The following is a 24,889-nucleotide window of genomic DNA, read 5'->3' as shown; positions in this document are numbered from 1 at the left end:
ACTCAGGGAGACCCGGTGGCCATGGCAATGTATGCGCTCGGTCTTATGCACCTGCAGCAGAAGATACAATATGAGGACACCGGGGTCAAACAGGTAGCATACGCAGATGATCTCACGGGCGCAGGAAAAGTAGCTGACCTAAAAAAGTGGTGGGATCTGGTGTTGGCACACGGCCCGGGCTTAGGTTACATTCCGAATGCAAAGAAATCTGTCCTCATAGTGAAGCCAGAGTACTTTGACAATGCCAGAATCCTCTTTGAGAACAGTGAAGTGAAGGTAACAAAGGAGGGGGAAAGACATCTCGGTGCAGTGATCGGCTCAGAATCCTTTAAGAAGCAATATGTTGAAAAGAAAGTTAACGAATGGGTGGCGGAAGTTAGGATTCTAGCCAACTTTGCAAAGACCGAACCGCAGGCGGTATATGCCGCATTCATATATGGTGTGAAACATAAGTGGAACTACATATTAAGGACGGTACCGAACATCACCGACCTACTAAGACCCCTTGAAGAAACCATCAGAAACGAGCTAATACCGGCCATCACCAACGGACGGACAATAAACGAAGAGGAAAGAAAACTTATGGAACTTCCACCTAGATTGGGAGGGCTAGGTATCTCCAACCCGCTAAACCTTGCCGACACAGAACACCGAAACTCCATGAAACTCACGTCCTCATTGACAAACAACATCGTGTCACAAGATCAACGGAAGGAGACTATCATGGAGGAGGTTAGGGAAATTAGAAGAAACATTTCAAAGGGAAGGGAGGAGAGGCAGAAGGAGGAACTTCAAGCACTTCTAGCTCGGCTATCGAATTATATAAAAAGAAAGATAACAATGGCGCAGGAAGCTGGGGCGTCTAATTGGCTGACAGCACTACCAATCAGGGCAAAGGGATTCACCCTAAACAAAAGAGAATTCACGGATGCCATTGCCCTGAGGTATGGATGGCCATTAGGAGGGCTGCCTAACAGATGCTCCTGTGGTGTACAATTTACTACAGACCATGCAATGATATGCAAGCAAGGTGGATTCATTTGCATGCGACACGATGAGGTAAGAGATCTCACTGCCCAAATGCTTCAGGAGGTGTGCAAGGATGTGACTATCGAACCAACATTACTCCCACTAGGAGGGGAGAACTTCAGATACCGCACGTCCAACACATCAGATGAAGCAAGAGTGGATGTCAGCGCAAGAGGTTTCTGGACACGGGGACAATTGGCTTTCTTTGACATGCGAATATTTGATCCGATGGCCCCCTGTTACAGCAACCTAACTATTGAGGCATCCCACTCTCGGAACGAGCATGAGAAGATCAGGATGTACGAGGAGCGCATACAGAATGTAGACCAGGGCTCATTCACTCCTATAACCTTTACGACTTCAGGTGGGATGGGTCCTAGAGCAAAGGCATTCTACGCTCGGCTGGCTGAGGTAATGGCTGAAAAGAAACAACAACCAAAAAGCAGCATTGTTTCATGGATGAGATGTAGACTATCATTCTCACTCCTAAGATCAGCCCTCTTGTGCCTGAGAGGTACCAGGTCCCCACCGCCCAAATCAACACATATACAAAACCTGGATTTTGAGCAGACGGTGGTTGACAGTAGGATAAATGAACTTTTGTACTAGGCATTATTAAAAATAGATAAATAAATAAACAAATGAAAGGGTCGTTGACCACAGTCATTGGCGGGAGAGGGGCCAATGAACTGTGTCTGTGGAAGACAGACCCTGCTGCTTCCACCACACAGTTCCAATAGGATGGAGGTCGTATTATATATATATATATATATATAAAAAAAAAAAAAAAGTAGTAGTAGTAGTAGTAGTAGTAGTAGTAGTAGTAGTAGTAGTAGTAGTAGTAGTAGTAGTAGTAGTAGTAGTAGTAGTAGTAGTAGTAGTGGTAGTAGTAGTGGTGGTAGTAGAAGTAGTAGTAGTAGAAGTAGTAGTAGTAGTAGTAGTAGTAGTAGTAGTAGTAGTAGTAGTAGTAGTAGTAGTAGTAGGCATTATTAATAACAATTAAATAGATAAATAAAAGGGTCGTCGACCACAGTCAATGGCGGGAGAGGGGCCAATGAACTGTGTCTGTGGGGGACAGATCCTGCTGCTTCCACCACACGGTTCCACGAGGATGGAGGTCGTGTAAAAAAAAAAAGAAAAAAAAAATAGTAGTAGTAGTAGTAGTAGTAGTAGTAGTAGTAGTAGTAGTAGTAGTAGTAGTAGTAGTAGTAGTAGTAGTAGTAGTAGCTTATTTATTACAAGTTTAAAAACTTGCAGAGTACAACCACTTTTTATGACTGCTAGAACAATACAGAAGGGCGTGAAACTGTTAATGTAAGAAACATACTGCTGCTAGTCTAATGGATCCTGTTGTGACACGTAGGTGTATCTCGAAAAGTAGAGCTAACAAACCATTTTTATTTTTTGTTGACTAGTGTTATTTGTTACCCTACCTCTAGTCCTACAGTAAATTACCGGCTACAGACCGGATAACTTAGTCTAAGACAGACTACTAGAGATGAGCTGGCTCATAGGGCCCTGTAATGTAAGTGGCGACTCATAGGCAGTTCTATAACGTAACACACACACGTAATAGAAATAAGATTTGATTTTAATCAGACTCATTAAATTGGACAACTTAATTAATTATATGGTTTGATGCCCAACCTCCTCTCATTGGAAGTAATTGCATGATAGTATTTTTATTCTTGTTTTCCTTAGTTTCGTTTATAGACCCTACGGAAAAAGAATATTCTTTTTTATCTACTTATTGTGTTTATTATTTCATATTTTCTTTATCCACTTTGTCATCAGATCCATGCCAGGAGATTCCCCTTCCCTCCTTGAAGGAGTTCTTCCGATACCTGAACACCGTGACAATAATTTGCAAAAATAAGGTATGTCTCTGGGTACAGATGTGCGCACAATACAAACAAACATTCCCATGGGAAGCAGAAGACAATTCAGATGGAAACTATTCAAACTTTTAGGTCCCCTCTTGTGCGGGCTAGCTCGATACATACATTTCCGTAACAGAGTACATTTGACAGCGCCTTAGACCGCTAACCAAAGTAAACATAACTGATTTGTGGCTGCTTTGAGGATGTCTTTGCAAACGGCATGTTGTGGTGATGTGGTTCGGTGGGAAGTCGCGTAAGTAGGACTGTAGGCGCCTCCATAGTTGGTAGTCCAACGTTTGGTGTTATCATGCAAGTTTGTGTTGTATATCTTGTTTGTGAGTCTGTGTTGGGGAACGGCATCAAAAGCCATACTTAAGTCTAATGATGTTAATAGTTGGCGTGGTTTTTGTCATTGGTGTCGTTAACTATTGGTTGTGTCATTTCTACCGGTAGTGTACTTGTAGAGGGTAATGGTCAAGACCATGATGTGTGGGAACAAAATGGACAAAGTGTTAGTTCTTTTATCTCGGGTAGGGTGTGGAGAAACGTCATAGCAAGTGTAGCTTGTTCCTTGGAATTAAGCAGTGGAATATCAATACCGTACGTCCTAATGTTAGCAATTATCGTGTAATTATGCCTGCAAGGGCCTGGTTTCTGGATAGATTTGTTTCAGGTGTGTGTCAGGCCCTGTAGCAGTAATGTTTTAGTTTTTTTTTTTATCCATGTGTTGTGCCTGTTGTGTGGTCTGTGAGCAAGTGTAATTGTCTGTAAGCGGATATGTTGCCGCGTTGTGTTAGTGTGGAACAGTGTCATGGTTCTTAATATTCCATAAAGTTAACTAATTTGTACGAGTATGGCTACTCGTGTCAACAAAGGAGATCCAGTATGTTTCGTTTGTTTTTCTCTTCTTTGTATCATTTCATTCCCCAGTTCTAGGGTCGTTCTATTTTCCGTGTGTGGGCATGGAAAGTTGCGTTTGAGTGCGTTTCGTTGTTCGATAAGGCTCTGAATATCCGGTAATTTCCCTATAGACTATACTCTTTGCGTGTGTTTTGTGTCTGCTTTGTATGCGTTTGTAAGGTTTGTATTGTTGAAGTTTAGGGAAATTTTGTTCTATTTCCCTTGTAAGTTTCATTTAGTTGACTTTGGAGTAATTTGTGAGGGCTCTGTATGCATGTTTGTTGTTTGGGTTGCAGTGATGATGAATTTGAGGCCAGTCTTATTTTCTTCTCCATTATGTATTGAATATCAGTAATGTCGAGCAGAATACTACGTCTAAGACGTTGTAGTTTGCTTGGTGAGGTGTCTATGTGCGTGTGTGTATAATTTTGAGCTTACAGAAATCCTTTTGACAGTCGCGTATTCACCGTTGACATTATTTTCAAACGATAATTTTGCCAGTCTGTTTGTTCTAGTGTTGACAATGTCTTCTAAGATCGTTTTGCCGGTCATGTATTCAGTGTAGTCGTTGTTTCCGAAGGTTTCGTTCGGCGGAGAAATACAGTCCGGCTCATTGGACGGCAACAAGATCATCTGCATGGATCCTCCCTACGGCCTCGCTCAGGTTAACTGCACCATTTTCTCGTTCGGGATCAACAATGAGTGGTCCTTCGACGATGCAATGGACCACAAGGGTTGCAAGGTAAGCTGGCAGACAGATTTATGTGCATTGTAGATTTTTAGATACATACATACATACATACATACATACATACATACATACATACATACATACATACATACATACATACATACATACATACATACATACATGCGTAAGTAACCACTGGGAAAAGTAAACTAACGAAGCAGAGCGCTTTCGTATAATTATATCTTCAGTGCTGTATCAGCACTGAAGATGTAATTATACGAAAGCGCTCTGCTTCGTTAGTTTACTTTTCTCAGTGGTTGCTTACGCATTTGTGAACACAAGTTCCTAGTGTTTTTATTGCACATACATACATACATACATACATACATACATACATACATACATACATACATACATACATACATACATACATACATACATACAGACAGACAGACATATACCCTAACCTCAGATTCCTTTTTTTCATGGAACACGACATGTCTACAAAATTCGCGCTACAGAGTGGACTACACAGTTGGCTACATCAACAACCTTTGACGTACACACAATTAATGTAACCAGAACAATACAGGTACCTTTCCCTCCTGCTTAAGTGTTTTTTGAACACCTAAGGCTGTTTCAATTCCCGCGGCGGCAATGCTTGCTAGCTATAGCATTTGTGATGTTATTATGGATTTGCTTACTCTCAGCTCATTATTTTATATTATTTGTTTATTTGTTTGTTATTATGTTTGTTTACTATTATTTGTTTGATTTTTATTTATTATTAGTTATCTGTCAATTTATTATTATTTACTGTTTACCTGTTTGTTTATTATTTAACTATACCTATGCATTTATTTAATTTATTATTATTTATATTATTATAATTCTTATTTCTTTTTCCTTCATTTATTTATTAATGTAATTTTCTCCGCATCCAACCTAGTCATGGACCAAATGGTCTCCTGTCGGCATGCTCCTCTTTTGTAATCCTTTGTATTAACCTGAGTGTCTTTAATCACCGTCCCCCAGGTCTATGCCTTCGACCCAACGATGGGTAAGGAGTCGCACTACCGTACCCCGAACATAAGGTTCTTTAACATCGGTGTGGGCGGTGAAGATGTTACCATGAACAATGAATGGAAGGTAAGAATGATGGTTTGTTGAGGGATTACGTACCTTCCCCCCCCCCCACGCACACACACACTTGGTGTCTGTAGGTACCGTAACGTTTCTCTGTCTTTGCGAGACGTTTTCATGCATGGAAGCGGTTTGTACTCGACATAGATGGTAATTGCTGCTCGTATGTACGCTAATGCAAAGACTGTATGTCTACACAATATAAGTGAGCCTTTTTGTATTAGTTCACATACTGTGGAGTTAGTAGTGTTCCTGCCACGAAAGCAGGAGGCCTGGATTCGATTTCCGTAAAATGCAAATGGACAATTGCTCGTCAAATTTTTATACTTCCCAAACCATCTGGGCAGCGGCTGACATCAGAGATGCGGTGTAGCAGTTCGGTGTTTCTGTCGCCTCAGCTGTATGCTCAAGCTGGTAAACAACACTAGTTTCGGTCTCCGTGCACAACAAGAACCATAGCCGCTATCTATGTGGGTGATCTTAACGATGAGATAACAGCAAAAGTGTCTGAAGATTCAATATCGGGGTTTTCTCTGAAATAAAAAGAGTTTTCAGGATAGTGAAGGGCGTGCTCTTTATTCTTGAAGTTTATATCAGCTGTGCACATGGGAGAGGGTGGTGGATGGAAGGGTGGCAGATAGAGCGTTAATGGACTTTTAGTGGTGACCAGGAGTATGGTAGGAAGAGTTAAGGATGTACATGTTCTAAGGGGAGAGAGTGGGGGAATATCAGATCATTTTCTGGTGGAAGGTAAATTGAGAGTGGATAATAGGTGGAGAAAGAGGAAAAGAGCAGAAGGTAGGGAGGTACTTAGAGTGAACTGCTTAAATGAGAGAAAAGAAGAGAATGAGTATAAGAAGCTGAAAGGGGAGTGGAAGGGAGTAAAGGATAGAGTAGAACTAGGAGTGGAGGAGGAATGGGGATAGTTCAAGGAGGGAGTCATATGGTGTGCAAAGATTGTGTGTGGAACAAGGAGGGCGGAGGAAATAGAAAGAAGGGTAGTGAGTGGTGGGATGAGGAAGCAAAGGTGTAGAAGAGTATAAGCAGGAATTCATAGGTTGGCTACAAATTAGGACGAGGGAATCGTATGAGAGGTACAAAGTAAAGAGAAGGGAAGTTAAGCATAAGATAAAGGAAGCAAAGAGGAGAGCAGATGTGAAATGAGGTAAGAGTATGACAGAAAATTTTGAAAGTAATAAAAAGATGTTTTGGAAGGAAATTAAAAGAGAAAGAGGAGGCGAATCAAGTAGAGAAGAAAAGGTAAAAGGTGCAGATGTAGAGATGATAATGGAAGAGAAGGCAGTGAGAGGAAGGTGAACAGAGTATTTTAGGGAGTTGCTAAATGTGAAGGAGGATAGGGAGGGAAAGGTAGTTGCAGAGGGAAACGCTAAGAAAATGAGAGTGATGAGTGAGGAAAATGGAGGAGAAATAGGAAAGGATGAAGTGAAAGCAGCTGTTAAGATGATGAGAGCAGGTAAGGCACCTGGGTTGGATGGATGTCATGCAGAATGTCTGAAGAAAGGAGGTACAGTTATGGTGGACTGGCTGGTGAGGCTATTTAATGTTTGTTTAAGAGAGGGTACAGTGCCGGAGGACTGGAGGAGTGCCTGTATAGCTCCACTTTACAAGAGAAAGGGGGACAAGTGTGAGTGTAGTAGTTTCAGAGGGATCAACTTGTTAAGTGTAGTTGGGAAGGCTTATGGGAGGGTCTTAATTGAGAGGATTAGGAGAGGAGCAGAGGGAGTAATTGGTGAGGAACAGTGTGGGTTTAGGATAGGTAGGGGTTGTGTAGATCAGATTTTTGTGGTAAGACAGATATGTGAGAAAGCTATAGGAAAAGGTAAGGATGTTTTTTGGGCTTTTATGGATCTGGAAAACGCTTATGACAGGGTAGACAGGAAGGCACTGTGGGAGGTACTGCAGATATATGGGATAGGAGGAAAGCTGTATCGAGCAGTCAAGAGTTTTTACGAGAGTAGTAGAGCTTGTGTTAGGATTAGAAATGGAGATAATGAATGGTTTGAGGTAAAGGTGGGACTTCGTCAGGGATGTGTTATGCCGCCCTGGCTGTTCAATCTTTACATGGATGGGATGGTGCGAGAGATGAATGCAAGGGTAGTGGGTCAGGGATTCGAGATGATTAAAGAAATTGGAGAAAAGTGGGAGGTGAGCAAGTTGTTGTTTGCGGATGACATTGCACTTGTAGCAGGATCAGAGGAGGAATTGAGGAAGTTAGTGACAGAGTTTGAGAAGGTGTGTGAAAGAAGGAAGCTGAAGATCAATGAGGGCAAAAGTAAGGTGATGAGATGCACAAGGGGAGAGAGTGACAGCAGGCTGGAAGTGAGTATTAAGGGTGAAAGACTGGAGGAAGTGGATAGTATTAGATACTTGGGTGGGAATGTGGTGGGAAAGGGAGGAGTGGGGTGGAGGTAGAATGTAGGTTGAGAAAAGCGAGTAAATGCCTTGGTGGATTAAAAAGTGTAATGAGGAATAGACATTTGGGAATGGATGCTGAGAGGAGGTTTTATGAAGGAGTGATTGTGCCAACAGCACTGCACGGGGCAGAAACATGGAACATGAGAGAGGAAGAGAGAAAGAGTTTGAATGTGTTTGAGATGAAATGTCTGAGAAGTATGATAGGGGTTACTAGGCTAGATAATGAGAAATGAGGAGGTGAGGAGGAGAACAGGGGTGGAAAGGGAACTGGGAGATAGGGATGATGAAAGGGTATTAGGATGGTTTGGACACATGGAAAGAATGAGTGAAGAAAGAGTAGTAACAGAAGTATGGAAACCAGAAGTGGAAGGAGTGAATATGAGGGGGCGTCCTAGGATGAGATGGGTGGATGGGTGAAAGGGGCATTACAAAAGAGAGGAATATCTGTGGAGGAAGGACGGGAGAGGACAGAAGATAGGGTGAATGGAGAGGGGTTGTGTATGCTGTGATGCATGAGGGGAAGTGGGTGGGGGATGGGGGGTGAGGAAGTATGTATGAGAAAAATTTGATGCATCCCGAAGGGATTTCTCCCTGTCTTCTCCTTTTCTGCATGGGGGGACGGAGATGGGGGGTCGCCGAATTTATGAAGCGGCCTTGCTGTGAATGTGCTGTCTTGCGACACTGCTTCTGACCCAGGGCAGCAGTCAGGATGCAGGGATGACCTGTCATCCAGGAGGTGCCAAGATAAGAGGGAGGGAGGAGGGTGGAGGGGAGTGGAATATATAAGAAATGAAATGGGTGGGAGTGGTTTCTATGCCTTTTTCTTTTTGGCTACCCCCCGTGTAGGGGGGAAAAGCCTTTGGTATATGTATGTAGGTATTTATTTATATATTTTCTCTCATTTTCGTTCGCTTAGGTCATGACCTACAAGAACATTGTCAAGTTAACTTCGACCGAGAACAGCCCTATTGACTATCTCAAGATGGACATCGAGACCTCGGAGATTCCTTTCTTCGAAGAGTCCCTCTACAATTCGTCTCGACTCCTGAAGAGGGTCAAACAGCTTGGCGTGGAAATCCATCCAGACAGGGGAGGTAAGAGACAACTTGATGAAGTTATATTATTATAATTTTTATTTTATTTTATTTTTGTATCATTATTATATTTTTTCGAATCCGACCTAGTTATGGACCAAAAGGACTCCTGCCGGCATGCGCCGCCTTTGTAATCCTTTGTATGAAAAGTGGTGAAGACACACACACACACACACACACACACACACACACACACACACACACACACACACACACACACACACACACACACACACGCACAGCTAGATGAGAAAGTAGTGTGTGTGTGTGCAAAAATAATACATGAATTTAAAAACAGTTTAGATAAAATGAGATATGAAGACGGGACACCACGAGCATAGCTCCCCTTCCCGTGATATACAACTAGGTAAATACACACACACGCACACACACACACACACACACACACACACACACACACACACACACACACACACACACACACACACACACACACACACACACACACACACACACACACAAGCTATTGATGGAGCAGTGGTAGAGTTCCCGGCCGCCACTACGGCGGTCCGGGTTCGAATCCAGCCCAGGGCTGAAATAATTTCAGTATCGCTGCGTTATGAGTCGTTACTCCAACAATCGTGGCCGGGGAGTTGGGTGTGTGTGCGCGTGTAAGGTCATAGCATTACCCATAGATTGGTCATATATGAGCTGTGAGCTCTCTTCCAGGAGGGAAATAGCAGCTGTTGATCACGAGTTCAACACGTGATCCAAGACAATGGAGAATCACACACACACACACGCACACACACGTGCACACACACACACACACACACACACACACACACACACACACACACACACACACACACACACACACACACACACACACACACACACACACACACACACACACACACACACACACACACGCACGCACGCACACACACACACACACACACACACACACACACACACACACACACACACACACACACACACAAACACACAGATGCGCGCGCACACACACACACACACACACACAGACGCACGCACACACACACACACACGCGCACACACACACACACACACACACACACACACACACACACACACACACACACACACACACACACACACACACACACACACACACACACACTCTCTCACACACACACACACACACACACACACACACACACACACACACACACACACACACACACACACACACACACACACACACACACACACACACACACACACACACACACACACAAACAGGCTTGCTGGTGTACGAGTACCGATTTGGTCTGCTGACTAATTGATTGAAACAAACTATCCGTTTATATTGCAAGTTCAGATATAATAGACACTTTTAAAACACGCCTAGATGAATACAGTATATGGAGCCCAACCCCAATCTAACCTATTTCTCACCGTCGAGAAATCGTACACTTGAGTTAAGTCTGTGGTTCTTAACCGTTTCCACTGTTTACACCCTCTTTTGAATTCGCAAGTAGCCCCGTACGGACTAATAAGTCTCTTGCTGTTTGCATCTTCTTTGTATTCCGTTGTATCTAAGGTTTTTCACCCCCCCCTCTTCCCTCCCTTTTCTTCCATCCCGCTATCCCAGTACCATTACCCATTTACAGTAACAGATCGTGATACGAGAGTCCCTCTTCCAATCCTGGCACCACTGCATAATCTATTAATCCCAGTCATCCACTCTCCAACCCATCACCCTTTTCCACGTATACTTATACCTGTCTCTCTTCTTAAACAATTCGCTATCATTAACTCCCTTTCCAAAAATATCTCAAATATATTCACTCCACTGTAGTTTTTACCTGACATCCCGCACCTCCTTAATACTCCATATGTCGGCTCATCTACTCTAGCATTGAGATTTCCTAGCACCACTAAACTGATCAAACTCTCTACATATTCTTTTTAATTAATCCTCTTCATAGACCTGTCTTTCCACTATTAGCATCAAGGTGTGTGTGTATTCACTTGGTCTTTGGATCACGTGTGTGTGTGTGTGTGTGTGTGTGTGTGTGTGTGTGTGTGTGTGTGTGTGTGTGTGTGTGTGTGTGTATGTGTGTATGTGTGTGCGTGCGTGTGTGTGTGTGTATGTGTGTGTGTGTGTGTGCGTGTGCGCGTGCGCGCGTGCGTGTGTACCTAACTGTAGTGTACGAGGTTGGAGTTATACATATGGAGTACCATCTTGATAATTTTACATGTTAAACTTAGCCTTAAATCAATTCATATAGTTGGCCATTTCCTCCTTTTACAAATTGACGCATAGTGTGAAACGTTATGCTTCCTAACAAAATTTAAGATTTTTTCTTAATTTTCATGACCCCATGTTCTTTCATTCCATATTAACAAATCCTCTCTGTCCGGTTTTTTTTTTCTAGTCATTTCTCTCTTTTAAGTATCACTATCATATTACCCTTCTCCCATTGCTCCTTCAGTGGTCCCAGCTTTCCCTCTTATAATGCAGGTTTAGGATCAGTAGTTGCCGCCTCATGCATTTTCTTCGTTTTTCTTGTATTCTCTTGTATACAGTGACAACACCACTGATGCCAATTCCAGCCTTGAGCAAATCTTGTGGATATTTTTTTATCATACCCCTATCCGTATGATGAAATGCCACTCATATGTTCATTACCAATTTATATATATCAGTCCTTGTATGAATATGTGTATCGTGCCATTCATATTAAAATACACATAGGTAGTTGTGAGAGCTGTTATCTGCCTTTTCTAAAAAAAAAAAGAAAAAAAAAAAAGTCGGTAACCTTTTCCTTTCTTTTTTATCTACAGAAACACTGAAGGGTATGGCGCCCAAGTACTGGGAACTGTTCCAGAAGCTGGAGTGTTTGGGCTTTCGTTTGATGCATATGAATTTAAATATGGTGGGTGGTAACAAATACACTGAAAATGGTACTATGTATTCTACTTGCTACGAGCTAGTATGGATGATGGAAAACCCAGTGGAATAAAGAAAAAGTCTTTAGATCTACACCTGAGAATTGAAAATTTCATACACTTTGTGTCAGTGCCGCGCATGCGTGGTGCATGCATACATTGAATTTAAACGCCAACAGCGAAGCCACGTCAGATTTCCGCATATAGATACACACATTTTATATTAATGCAGTAACACATTTTAGGTGTAGGCACACATTCACGCCCAATGGAGCAACGGAATTATAAAAATATTCTAGAAGGCAAGGTGATGGGTCTGACGCAATTATGCATCTTGGCCATCCTCGATGACGCCACGTTTACTATTTGAGCAGGCAGAATTTTTATGTGTAACGTTTCATATTTTAACAATAACTACAGCGTTATTTTTTTTCCTAGGGGATACTCAGTATCATATAAAAGTGGAGTCATATAAATAGTAAAGGAGAGACTTAAAAAGAGTAGCAGCACAGTTTCGATATGATCAGTTTTCATGAGCTTTAGTAGCCCCTTCCTGATTTATTTTACTATATTATCATTAACTTACCTATTTATTTATATGCACGCTATTCATCAGAGATTATTGTGTTTCCGGGGTGTATGTATTTATTGATGAGTAGAATGGGTTAGGTTAGGTTAGGTTAGGTTAGGTTAGAACCTAACCTAAGATAACAAAATCGAAGACAACAGAAAAAAAAAAAAAAAAATAGTGGTGGGGCAATAACAGGAAAGTTCCGGGACTTTTGCCAAGGCTGGGACCAAAACTTCATGTTTCCTTTATTTTGTATGAGGAAATTAGTTTCCAGATACGAACGTTTCATCTTGCGGACCACCTCCCACGGTAAGGTGGGACCAATCGTATTCACAAGTGAATTCTCGTTCATTGAATATCACTTCAGAACGGCACAAAATTATTACGAATAACAGTTAGAAGCCTATGCATACTAATGATATTTTTACAGTTTGGTAGAAAAAAAAAACCGCGTAAATAATACCAAACAGCGAGAAACAGTTCTTAAATACGCGGACTTTCACATGCCTGATATATATATATATATATATATATATATATATATATATATATAATATATATATATATACATATATATGGTGTTGCTATGGGATCGCCTCTTGGTGTTCTTTTCGCCAATATGTACATGGCTGCAGTTGAATCAAAGACCTTCAATAATCACCGGAAGCCGAAGATCTACGCTAGGTATATTGATGATATTTTTATTACCACCAAAGAAAGTGACGATGCTGAGAAGCTAGCTAACGCCCTTTAAGCCAATTCGATCCTCAATTTTACTATTGAAAGTAGTAACAATAAGACCCTTCCCTCCCTTGATGTCCTTGTTGAGAGGAATTCGAACCATTACGCGACATCTGTCTACACGAAAGCCACCAACGTGGGACGCTGCCTAAATGCAAGGGGAGAATGCCCAGCCTCCTACAAGAGGTCTGTTGTTGGGGCATACGTGAGAAGAGCCTTTTCCCACTGCAATACGTGGAAGGCCGTCCATAGCGAACTGGAGCGTGTAAGGCAGATGTTAACTAATAATGGTTTCTCTTGTGATCTCATTGAGGATGTCATAAGGAGGAATATGGAAGAATTCCACACACAAACCCAGACCACTGACGATAAAAAGAAACATATTACACTATATCATAAAATAGACTATGGAACGGCCTACAGACAGGAAGTAGACACTCTCCGAAGGATTATCAACGATGGAGTTGTACCAAAAGAACCCTACGAGAGAGTTTTGCTGAGAGTCTCCAGCCGTCCCAGTCTGGTAGCCTCCTTAATAATGAAAAACAACACCACCCCTGGAGGACCCAAGGAATCGAAAATCGGCGTAGTCTACAAATTTAAATGCTCTGAAGAGGCATGCAAGCCCCTCGACATGAGCTACGTCGGACACACGATGACCACCTTAAGAAGGCGACTGCTAGCACACCGAAATAACGGAGCTATTCACCAGCATTACATTGACACACATGGCAAGAAGCCGCGCTTGGAAGACCTCATGAGGGGCAGCGAAACAATTCACACAGACTCTAATTACGGACGCTTAATAATTGACGAGACAGTTTGTATTACTTTACAGCAGCCTACATTAAACGTCCAGAAGTCATCGGATCATGTCCTCCCTTCCAATAGAAAAAACAGACTCGCACACCGTGACATTTGCCCACTGGAACTTCCAAGACGACAAGACGTGACATTAGCTTTCCGTAGGTCCCGGCGAGAGGGTGCATCTAGACATTTGCTCACCGGGAGTGACAACCCGACAAGACGTGACATAAGCCCATCGTTGGACTAGGGCCCCCTTCCTGGCCCCGCCCACCCGCATATTCCCACCAATCATATTCCACCATTTTTATTTCTTCTCTGTTGTTTCTACGGCCCACGGGCCTTTATATTCTAATGTTTTTCACATTTGTAATCAGTTTTACCCTGAAGACGACCATGTGAAGTGGTTGTTGTTGTTGTTGTTGTCGTTCCCTAGACTGTCTGTCCGAGCAGTCCCGTCTCCCCAAGGAAGGCCACAGCCGAAACTGGGTTTTCCCACAAATCCTTTATAGAGTGTATGTTGTGTTGTTTGCGTGCATGATTGTGTATAATGCAGTCTTCCATTATGTGTTGTATGGTATGGGGTGAAGTGTTACATCCTGGGCAGCTGTTCACAACACGGTCGTCCAGCCTCTTCTGGTAGCTTAGAAGTGCTGGGTGGTGACCGCATCGCAGTCTGGCCAAGTGGACTCTGTCCTTTCGTGGGAGAGAGGATTCAGAAGGGTGGATATCAGGGGGTCTGGCATGCAGCAGTGTGTTGTCTTTCAGTGTGTTAATGGAGCGGTGAGTGATATGATTATGAATATGTTTCCGGAGGCTGGTATTTGGTGGTTGTGGAGGAAGAGAAGAGAGTATCTGTGCGTAATAAAGGTCTTTGGGTGTAGTTTTAATGTTTCTTGGTGTGTGTGGGTGTTCTGCTATGTAGTGTAGCGGGTGTGATGTGTTTGTGGTGGCTGCAGCAAGTGTTTGTGTGCCTCTCATGTCGAGGTGGTCCTTGACTTGAGGACTTTTGTTTCATGGTGTAAATGGTCTGTAGGTGATGTATTTGTGCAGCCTGTAATTGTTTTTAGGGCTTTGTTTTGTATGATTTGAAGGGTGTTGTGGTGTGTCTCACTGAGATTAGGAGCCCATGCAGGACTCGCATAATTCATCACTGAGCGTATGCATTGTTTGTATATTGTTATATTAGTTTCTTTGTTTTGTCCAAATGTTGTTCCTGTGATTGACTTAAGTGCGTTAAGTCTAGGTGTGCATTTGTTTTTTATGTTTGTGAGGTGTTGTTTGAAAGACATGGATGTATCGTATGTTACACCAAGAATTTTCGGTGTGTTTGTGTGTGGTATTAGAGTGTTGTTGATGTAGAGATGAGGTATGTATTTGTGTCCTTTTGTCCAGTTGGTGAGAAGTGTTGCTGTAGATTTGGTTGGAGCTATTTTGAGTCTGTTTGTGGTGAACCATGTGTTGAGTGTGTCAAGGTAAGGCTGGATTATTTCTGCAGCTTTGTCTGTGTTACGATGCGTGCATGTGATTGTTATGTCGTCTGCGTAGGAAGAGATTTGTATTTCTGAGGTGTCTGGCGTGGGTAAGTCATGCATGTATAGATTAAATAATGTGGGGGATAGAACTGAGCCCTGTGGTACTCCGTTCTTAATGTTTCTGATGTGCGATGATTGGCCATTATATGACACATGAGCATTCCTGCCTGCCAGATAATTGGCCAGCCATCTTTTGGTGTTATTGTGCATGTCTGTGCTATATATTTTATTTGTTAGGTTGTGGCGGGGGATAGCATCAAAAGCTTTACTAATGTCCAATGTTATAAGAAGTGTTCTGTGGTGGGGCCTATCTGAATTGATGCCATCAAAAATTCTTTGTGTGAGGTTTGTCAGAAGAGTGTTTGTGGAGTGTAGTGGCCTAAAGCCGTGTTGTGAGTCAGCAAGGGGAATATATGGTGTGACAAGTTTAAGTATTAGGCGTTCAATGACTTTAGAGGGGGTGCAGAGAAGTGTGATTGGGCGGTGCGATGTTGGGATTGTTGGGTCTTTGTTCGGTTTTGGAATGGTGATTATTTTACCATGCTTCCAGATGTCGGGTATAGTGTTGTGTGAATAGCTGTAGTTTGCAATGTTTGTGAGTGCGTGTATACCTTGTGGTCCAATGTGTTTTAGGTGGATGTTGCTTATGTTATCAGGGCCACAGGCAGACGAGTGCTTGAGATTATGCATTATGAGTTTTGTCTGACTGTCTATGAAGGGTGTATAGTCTGAGTCTGTGGGGAAGTCTTTCTTACGTCGAATGGTGCGTCGGTCGTCAGGGTGAGATGTAAGATGGCTCGTCTGTGCAAAATGACGTATGAGTGCGTTTGCTTGTTGTCTGTTTGAGGGTAGATTATCTGTTGTTGTGATTATTGCTGCGTGAGAGCGTGTAGTGTTAGTGTTGGATAGTGTGATGCTGTTGAGTGTTTTGTACAATTTGCTGGTGTTTGTTTTGTGATCAAGTGTATTGATAAAGTTTTGCCAATTTTGTGTTTTTTGTTCATGTATTTTATTGGCAATCACAGTGTTTAGTGTTTGTATTTGGTCTGCTATGTTTTGAGGGATAGGTGTGGGGGTATCGTGTTTAAGTGTGTCACGTTGTCTGATGAGGTCTTGGATTTCTGGTGTGAAGTTGGGGTTGTGTGATTTTCTGTTGCCTCTAGGGATGTATCTCTTGTCTGCGTTTTGTATGATTGTATTAAAAGCGTGCACAGCATTGTTTATGTTTGTGATTGGTGTACTGTTAAGTGTTTCAAAATGTTGTTCTGTCTCTTCAGTAAAGGTTTCCCAGTTAGCTCTCTTGTAATTGGTGTAAGTGTGTCTGTGGCCAGCTGGGGTGCATCTTGTTTTGGTGGTGATGATGATTGGAAGGTGGTCAGAGCCAAGGGCTCCGACCACTCTCCATGATGTTGTTGGGGTTAGGCAGGGGGAGCAAAAGGTGATATCAGGAGAGGAGGGAGTGTAGAGGGCTTGGTATGGGATATGTGTATGATTATGCGTGTTGTTCATGATAGTCAATGAGTCGAATTGAGTCTGTATATCAAGCCCTCTGTCTGTGTCAGGGTTGTCGACAAACCAGGCAGACGACTTGGCGTTGAAGTCACCACCCATGATCAGGTTGGGGATTGAGGTTAGTTGGCCGAGTTGAGGTCTGAAGGTATTTGGAACTGTGGGGGATGATTGGGGGGGAATGTACATGTTAACTATTGTTAGTGTTGAATTGTTGCCTGTGCGGATACGAATGGATTGGGTTTCTGTTATGTTATCTGTGGTAGGGAGGAGAATTTTGGTTGTGGCACTTGTGTCCACAAAACAGATGGAATGGTGGATCAGGGTGATGAGTCCACCGCCATTGCCGTCAGTCCGGTCTTGTCTGATGGTGGTGTAATCATGAAATGATGGTGTTTTGTGTGAGTGTCTTAATTTTGTTTCTTGCAAAATTGCAATGTGTATGTTGTGTTGTTTAAGAAAGTGTTCAAGTGGGAAATGGTTGAAACAGCTGTCGGTATAAAATGGAAAACCACTCTGATGACTTTCGTACTTTCCTCCGGAGTTTGAACCATGAAGAGAAAATGATACTTAGAAAGTTAGAGAAATGTTCTCTAAAAATTATTGATGCCACTTGTGCTTTAGCATTCAACAGTAATATATATATATATATATATATATATACATATATGTATGTATATATATATATTTCACCAAATAGATGTGTGTGTTATTCACACACACTGAATGGTCCCCAGTGCAGATATTTATCTTTTTTCAACCACATTAACTTTTTTTACTTTTCAATTCCATGTCATCACGAACGAGACTGACAATGCGCTCGACAAAGACTTATACGGAAACTGTGTGTGTGTGTGTGTGTGTGTATTTACCTAGTTGTATTTTACGGGAAGGGGAGCTATGCTCGCGTTGTCCCGTCTTCATATCTCATTTTATCTAAACTGTTTTTAAATTCATGTATTGTTTTTGCACACACCACTTTCTCATCTAGCTTGTTCCAAATGTCTATTACTCTGTGGGGAAAGCTGTTCTTTTTCAGATCTCTTCTATAACTGTCCTTCTTAATTTTCTTTCCATATCCTCTTGTATTTCTATCATCCTATACTATTAGGTCCTCTCTATTAATAGTCTCTAAGCCTTTCATGATTCTATAAATAGTTATAAAATCTCCTCTCTTCTTTGCTCTAATGTCTGTAGCTCAAGTTTTGCTAGTCGCTCTTCATATGATAGTTTTGAGTGTGTTGGTGCCAATTTTGTAATTGCTCTTTGTATTCTTTCAAGTTTTGTTATACATATTTTTGTACTTGGTGACCGCATTGTCTCTGCATATTCCAATCTTGGTTTTATCAAAATGATTAGTATTTTCTTCACCATTTCTTCATCCAGGTACGTAAATGCCACTTTGATTGTTCTTATTGAATTATACATTTCTCCAAAAATCTTGTTTATATATTTTTCAGTTGACATATTATTTATAATAATGACTCCTAGGTCCTTTTAATTTTCTACTTTTTTTTATTCCTTCTTCTCCCAGTTTATATGATCCTACTATTCTTTTTCTGCTTTTCCAAATTCCATTATACTACACTTCTTAGTATTGAGTTCCATCTCCCACTTCCTACTCCATTCCCATACTTTATTTAGATCACTCTGTAGCGACTTACAATCTTCTTCAGTGTTCACTTTTTTCAACAGTTTTACATCATCCGCAAAGAAGCTCATATAACTTTCAATTCCTTTATCATATCCTTGATCTTATCTGTACTATATTTCCCGAATCTATACATTTCTTCAATTTGTTTCCCTATTTCAGGTTCATCTTCCTAAACTAATTCTAATATATTTACTTTTTCTTTTTCCTCTTTAGTTCTCGTAGTCCTGTTTAAGCTCTACTTCTCTTCCATCCCTAATATGATTATACATTTCTTTTTATCTGCTAAGTCTCTTACTATATTCTCCTTCTCCCTCATTATTGGGGCCAGAACTGTTCCTTGTGGAACACCACTTATCACTTCATTCCAATTAGAGTGTTTGTCTCTTATCATTACTCTCATTTTTCTTTCTTGCTAAAAGTCTTCCATCCATTTAAGCAGTTTGCCCTGTATTCCTCCTGCAGTTTCTAATTTCTTAAGCAAATTCTTATGTGGTACTTTGTCAAAAGCTTTTTTTAGGTCTAGAAATGCACAATCAGCCCATTCATCTCTTTCTTGTATTATATCTATTAGCCTTTAATAGAAACACATTAAGTTTGTGACGCATGATCATCTTTGTCTGAATCCAAATTGCCTTGGATTTAGCACGTTGTTTTTTCCTAAATACTTTAACCATCTACTTTTGATAATTCTTTCACAAATTGTTGCTATTGTACTTGTTAGAGAAACTGGTCTATAGTTAGTAGGGTCTTCTTTCTTTCCCCCTTTATATATAGGTACTATATTTGCTCTTCTCCAATCTTTTGGAAATTTTCCTTCTTTCAAGGAACTGCTTATTATGCTATGTATTTTGTCTGACAGTTCATTCCTACATTCTTCCAAAATCCAGTTTGCTATTTCATCTGGTCCATGCGATTTTCTGACATCAAGATTACTCAGGTGTTTCATTATTTCATTCCTTGTTATTTCTATTTCTTTCATAGGGGGGACTTTCTCCTCCCATTCGATATCACTAGGTTGCATGTTCTCCCTTGTAAACACTGATTTAAAATGCTTGTTCATAATTTCTGCCATTTCTATTTCCTCTGTGTATTCAACTCCTCCTTGTCGTAGTTTCTCTAATTCTTGTTTGTTTTTCAGTTTGCTGTTTACATATCTGTAAAATAGTTTTGGTTGATCTTTACATTTTTCTATGACATCTTTTTCATATTTTCTCTTTTCTTCTCTGCACACTTGTACATATTCATTTCTATAACTAGTATATATTTTCCATTTTTCAGGTCTTTTGTATTTTTTCCATTTTGTCCAAGCTTTGTCTCTTTTGTCTTTTAACTCCCTACAGCTTTTGTTGTACCAGCACTTTACATATTCTTTTTCTTGTTTTTGTCTTGGGACATACTTTTCCACTCCTTTATAAATTTTTGTCAAAATATTCCATTTCTCTTCCACTGTTGTTTCCTCTTTGTATATTCTTTCCCAGTCTTCTTTTTGAAAGAATTCTCTTATTTTATCAAAATTTGTTTTTTCATACATCAATCTTCCTTTTCTATATTGTTCATTTCTTTTCATGTATTTTTCCTCATTCAGTTCCAGTTCAACCAATATGTGGTCACTTTTACTTATTGGTGTCTTATATTCAATCTTTTCCACTATTTCAGGTTCTGATGTGATTATTAGGTCCAGTCTCGATGGTTCTTCTTCATTTCTATACCTAGTGTTCTCTTGAATCCATTGTGTCATTGTATGGTCAATAATCATCTCAAGTAGAACATTTCCCCATGAGTCGTCACCACCTTTTACTGTCATCTCTTCCCAGCAGACTTCTCTGCAATTAAAGTCGCCCATTATAACTATTCTTCTTCCATCTTAAATTATCTTATTAAATGTTATCCTTTTGTCTTCTAACATACTTTTATGGTCTCTCTCTTCCCACTAGGCCGTTTTTGGAGGCACATAATTTATTACAAACTTTCTGCTCTTCCTATCTCTGTCTTCCAGTTCCACCAAAATAATCTCTATTCTATTATTTCCATATGTGACATTCCTCACATTTATATCCTTATTAGTCAGGAACATAACTCCACCCCCTTGTTTTGTTTCTCTGTTTCCAATCCAATAATTATATACACCATGTCATACACTGTTGGGTGGTAGTGGACCTTTTAATTTTGTCTCTACAATTCCCATTATGTCCGGTTCTTTTTCCTTCAGATAATCATTCAGTTCGTTCAATCTTGTTATTAATCCATCTATATTTGTGTAAGATACTCTTAATTTTCTGCTACTTCCATTGTATTTACTGTTTCCCTTTTGTTTTTCTCTGTTATGGTCCATTTCCTCAGTTTCATATTCACTACTCTCCAATAGAATTCCTCTTTTTCTGACTCTCTTCTTCTCTCGTTTTGTCCTTAGCTTCTTGTCTTTTCGTTTTTTCCTCTCTTTCCTCTTTATTCATTTCCCTTTTTGTCCATACCTTTTCATATTGTTCCCTGTCTGTTAGTTTCCCTGTTTTTGCTAAGATATTCTCTGCTGTCGTTTGTGACCTGAATTTAATCTTAATTGGTCTGATCTTATCTGTATTATATTTCCCGAGTCTATATATATTTCTTCAATTTGTTTCCCTATTTCAGGTTCATCTTCCTGAACTAATTCTAATATATTGTTTACTTTTTCTTTTCCCCTTTAGTTCTCGTAGTCCTGTTTAAGTTATACTTCTCTTCCATCCCTAATATAATTATACATTTCTTTTTATCTGCTAAGTCTCTTACTATATTCTCCTTCTCCCTCATTACTTTAATAACTGTATTTTTAGTCTGTTCTTTCATCTGCTGTGTCACTATGTCTTTAAATGCAATTGTATTGTTCTCTTGGACTGTCTTCCAACCCTGTGCTTCTTTTGCTATGGACTCTTTATTATCTCTATTATTCCTCTTTAATTTCTCTTTCTCATCTTTTACTTCCTTTAACTGTTTTTTCAATTCTTCTACTTTAGTTAGGCTTTGGTTTTTCTTCTTTAATTGTTCCAATTGATCAATTCGCTGTGCAATCTGTATGAATTGACCTAGCCTACTTTCCCCGTGTTGAGCCATTTTTTCTAGTCTTTCCTCTAGCCTTGCTAATTGGGGGAGGTTAGCATCCCCCCCTTCATTAAATCCATTGAAATTATTATCTTCACTTTCTATTTTGTTGTTCTTATTTACATTTCTAAGCTTAATGATTTTACTGAAATTATTTATTTCTCCAGCGTCAACTGACCTTTTGTTGACTTTTTTCCCGTGAGGTGGCGCCCTTGCGCCTCCTTCCTCATTTTCTTCAATTTTCCTTAGTAATCCCTCCCCTTCTCCTTTTTCATCACCTTCCCACTACACCACGAGCTTTCCCCTTCCCTATAGATACAAGAAGGTACTACCTCGTTGATGAGATCCACGAAAATTTCCCTTCTTCGGAGCTCCAATCTTCGCTGTGAATCGGTCTACGCGCGCGCGCGCGCGCGTGTGTGTGTGAGTGTGATGTCTTTCCTCAGGATCCTTTCATTCCTCACTGTACGAAGGAAGTAGGAAGTCACATATGTAAGTAGTTGTGGACACATGCAATGCCTCACTCGCTCGCTCCCTTCTCCCAGCCTCGTAAGAGCAAGTCTCTGCTGAACTCAAACGCAAATTCCAGCGTCCCGCACTCGCGCATTTTGGTCCGTTTTCTATGTTTCCATTTCTCGAATACTGAAAACATTTTCTCGCAGTTTGCGAAATGGATAACATACAACCTTTTGTAGAAGAGCAGTTCTTGCCTCGAAAGCAAATTTGTATTGAATATCGGCGTGCTTGATGTATTACACAACGGTTATGTTTATCACATACCTAAGACGGAATTCCCCAAGAAAATATCCTCAGCATTCTTTTTTTTTCACCCTAGCTATATATGACAACAAATCTCCCCAAATTAACTTTCTACCTTATATGTTCACCTTATTCATCCCAAATTCCATTTGAAAATGCCATGATTTGATTGCACCAGTGGGCAGACAACCATGGATTTCATTTCTCCACCTCAAATTCAATTACCATGCACTTCTATAGATGATGTTGCTGCATATATACTCAATTATTAGAACTAGGAAACACCACCCTTTCATTGGTAAGACAGACCTAGTTTCTGGGGCTGAGTTTTGACAACAGACTCGCCTAGACTCCCCACCAAAAACAATTGTGATTTGTATACCTCCAAACTTGCAATCTTCTGAAACTACTATCTTGCACAAGATGTGGAGCAGACAGACAGTCGCTCGATCTGGACCTTAAACTATGCTATCACAGAGCAAACTTGACAACGGATGTCAAACCTACACCTGTGCGACACCCACGGTCATCGAAATGCTATAACCTATACGTTCCCTTGGCCTGCATCCAGCGGCGGCGCCAGGAATTTTTAGTTGGGGAGGCTAAGGGGGGCTTATAGTACTATAATTTCCGCGTTAGCGGCAATCCAAAAGGCGTAGTCAAAGGTCCGGCATGGGGTCAAAGGGGCCGGCCTAGGGTCCTTGGTGAGGTCCAGGGGCACTGCCCTGACGGGAGCTCTGCTAGGATTTTTTGTTGGGGGCTGAGGAGGGACTCGACACGTTGACGAGGGGGTGGTCTCAGAAAATAAACTCAGATGATGATCATTCACGAACATCTGAACATGGGAGGCATAGCATGCTGTTTTGATTACGGTAAAAAAGTTGATTTTCTAACCTCACTTATCTATAGGGTGGCCATTTCCAAATTCGAGGACACTGCATATCGATGATTATAATATACAGTAACACACACACACACACACACACACACACACACACACACACACACACACACACACACACACACACACACACACACACACACACACACACACACACACATACACACACACACACACACACACACACACACACACACACACACACACACATATATATATATATATATATATATATATATGTATATATATATATATGTATATATATATGTGTGTAAATGTATATATATATATGTTTTTTGGGCTTTTATGGATCTGGAAAAGGCTTATGATAGGGTAGATAGGAAGGCACTGTGGGAGGTTATGCAGATATACGGGATAGGAGGAAAGCTTCTGGGAGCTGTCAAGAGTTTTTATGAGAGTAGTAGAGCTTGTGTAAGGATTGGAAATGGAGAGAGTGAGGGTTCGAGGTAAAGGTGGGACTTCGTGAAGGATGCGTTATGTCGCCCTGGCTGTTCAACTTATACATGGATGGGGTGGTGCGAGAGGTAAATGCAAGGGTCGTGGGCAAGGGATTGGAGATGGTTAAAGAAAATGGAGAAAAGTGGGAGGTGAGCCAGCTGTTGTTTGCGGACGACACTGCGCTTGTAGCAGGATCGGAGGAGGGATTGAGGAAGTTGGTGGCAGAGTTTGGGAGAGTATGTGATAGAAGAAAGCTAAAGATGAATGTGGGTAAAAGTAAGGTGATGAGATGCACAAGGGGTGAAAGTGGCAGTAGACTGGAAGTGAGCATTAAGGGAGAGCGACTGGAGGAAGTGGATAGTTTTAGATACTTGGGTGCAATTGTGGCAGGGAAAGGTGGAGTGAAAGTGGAGGTAGAATGTAGATTGGGAGAAGCGAGTAAATGCCTTGGTGGATTAAAGAGTGTAATGAGGAATAGACATTTAGGAATGGATGTTAAGAGGAGACTGTATGAAGGAGTGATTGTGCCAACAGCACTGTATGGGGCAGAAACATGGAACATAAGAGAAGAAGAGAGAAGGAGTTTGAATGTGTTTGAGATGAGGTGTCTGAGAAGTATGATGGGGGTTACTAGGCTAGATAGAGTGAGAAATGAGGAGGTGAGGAGGAGAACAGGGGTGGAAAATGAGCTGGGATATAGGGTTGATGAAAGAATATTAGGATGGTTTGGACACATGGAAAGAATGAGTGAAGAAAGACTAGTAAAAGAGGAATGGAAGGCAGATGTGGAGGGAGTGAACATGAAGGGAC

The 24,889-nt window shown here is 41.1% G+C and overlaps 1 protein-coding gene across 1 annotated transcript in view; it reads left to right on the top strand.

Moving 5' to 3' along the window:
- Positions 1 to 24,889, top strand: part of LOC143026847 (uncharacterized) — a 108,129-nt gene that overhangs the window by 72,195 nt on the left and 11,045 nt on the right. The window contains exons 5-8 of the mRNA XM_076187629.1: positions 4,390 to 4,551; positions 5,536 to 5,649; positions 5,868 to 6,023; positions 8,996 to 9,173. Of these exons, the coding sequence (XP_076043744.1) occupies positions 4,390 to 4,551; positions 5,536 to 5,649; positions 5,868 to 6,023; positions 8,996 to 9,173 (610 nt within the window). The remainder of the gene's footprint in view (positions 1 to 4,389; positions 4,552 to 5,535; positions 5,650 to 5,867; positions 6,024 to 8,995; positions 9,174 to 24,889) is intronic.

This window comes from Oratosquilla oratoria, chromosome 7 (assembly GCF_046742065.1).
Source record: "Oratosquilla oratoria isolate Oo_2021 chromosome 7, ASM4674206v1, whole genome shotgun sequence".
NCBI lineage: Eukaryota > Metazoa > Arthropoda > Malacostraca > Stomatopoda > Squillidae > Oratosquilla > Oratosquilla oratoria.
The sequence above is the reverse complement of the archived record's forward strand: the minus strand, read 5'-3'. Positions and strand labels throughout refer to the sequence as shown.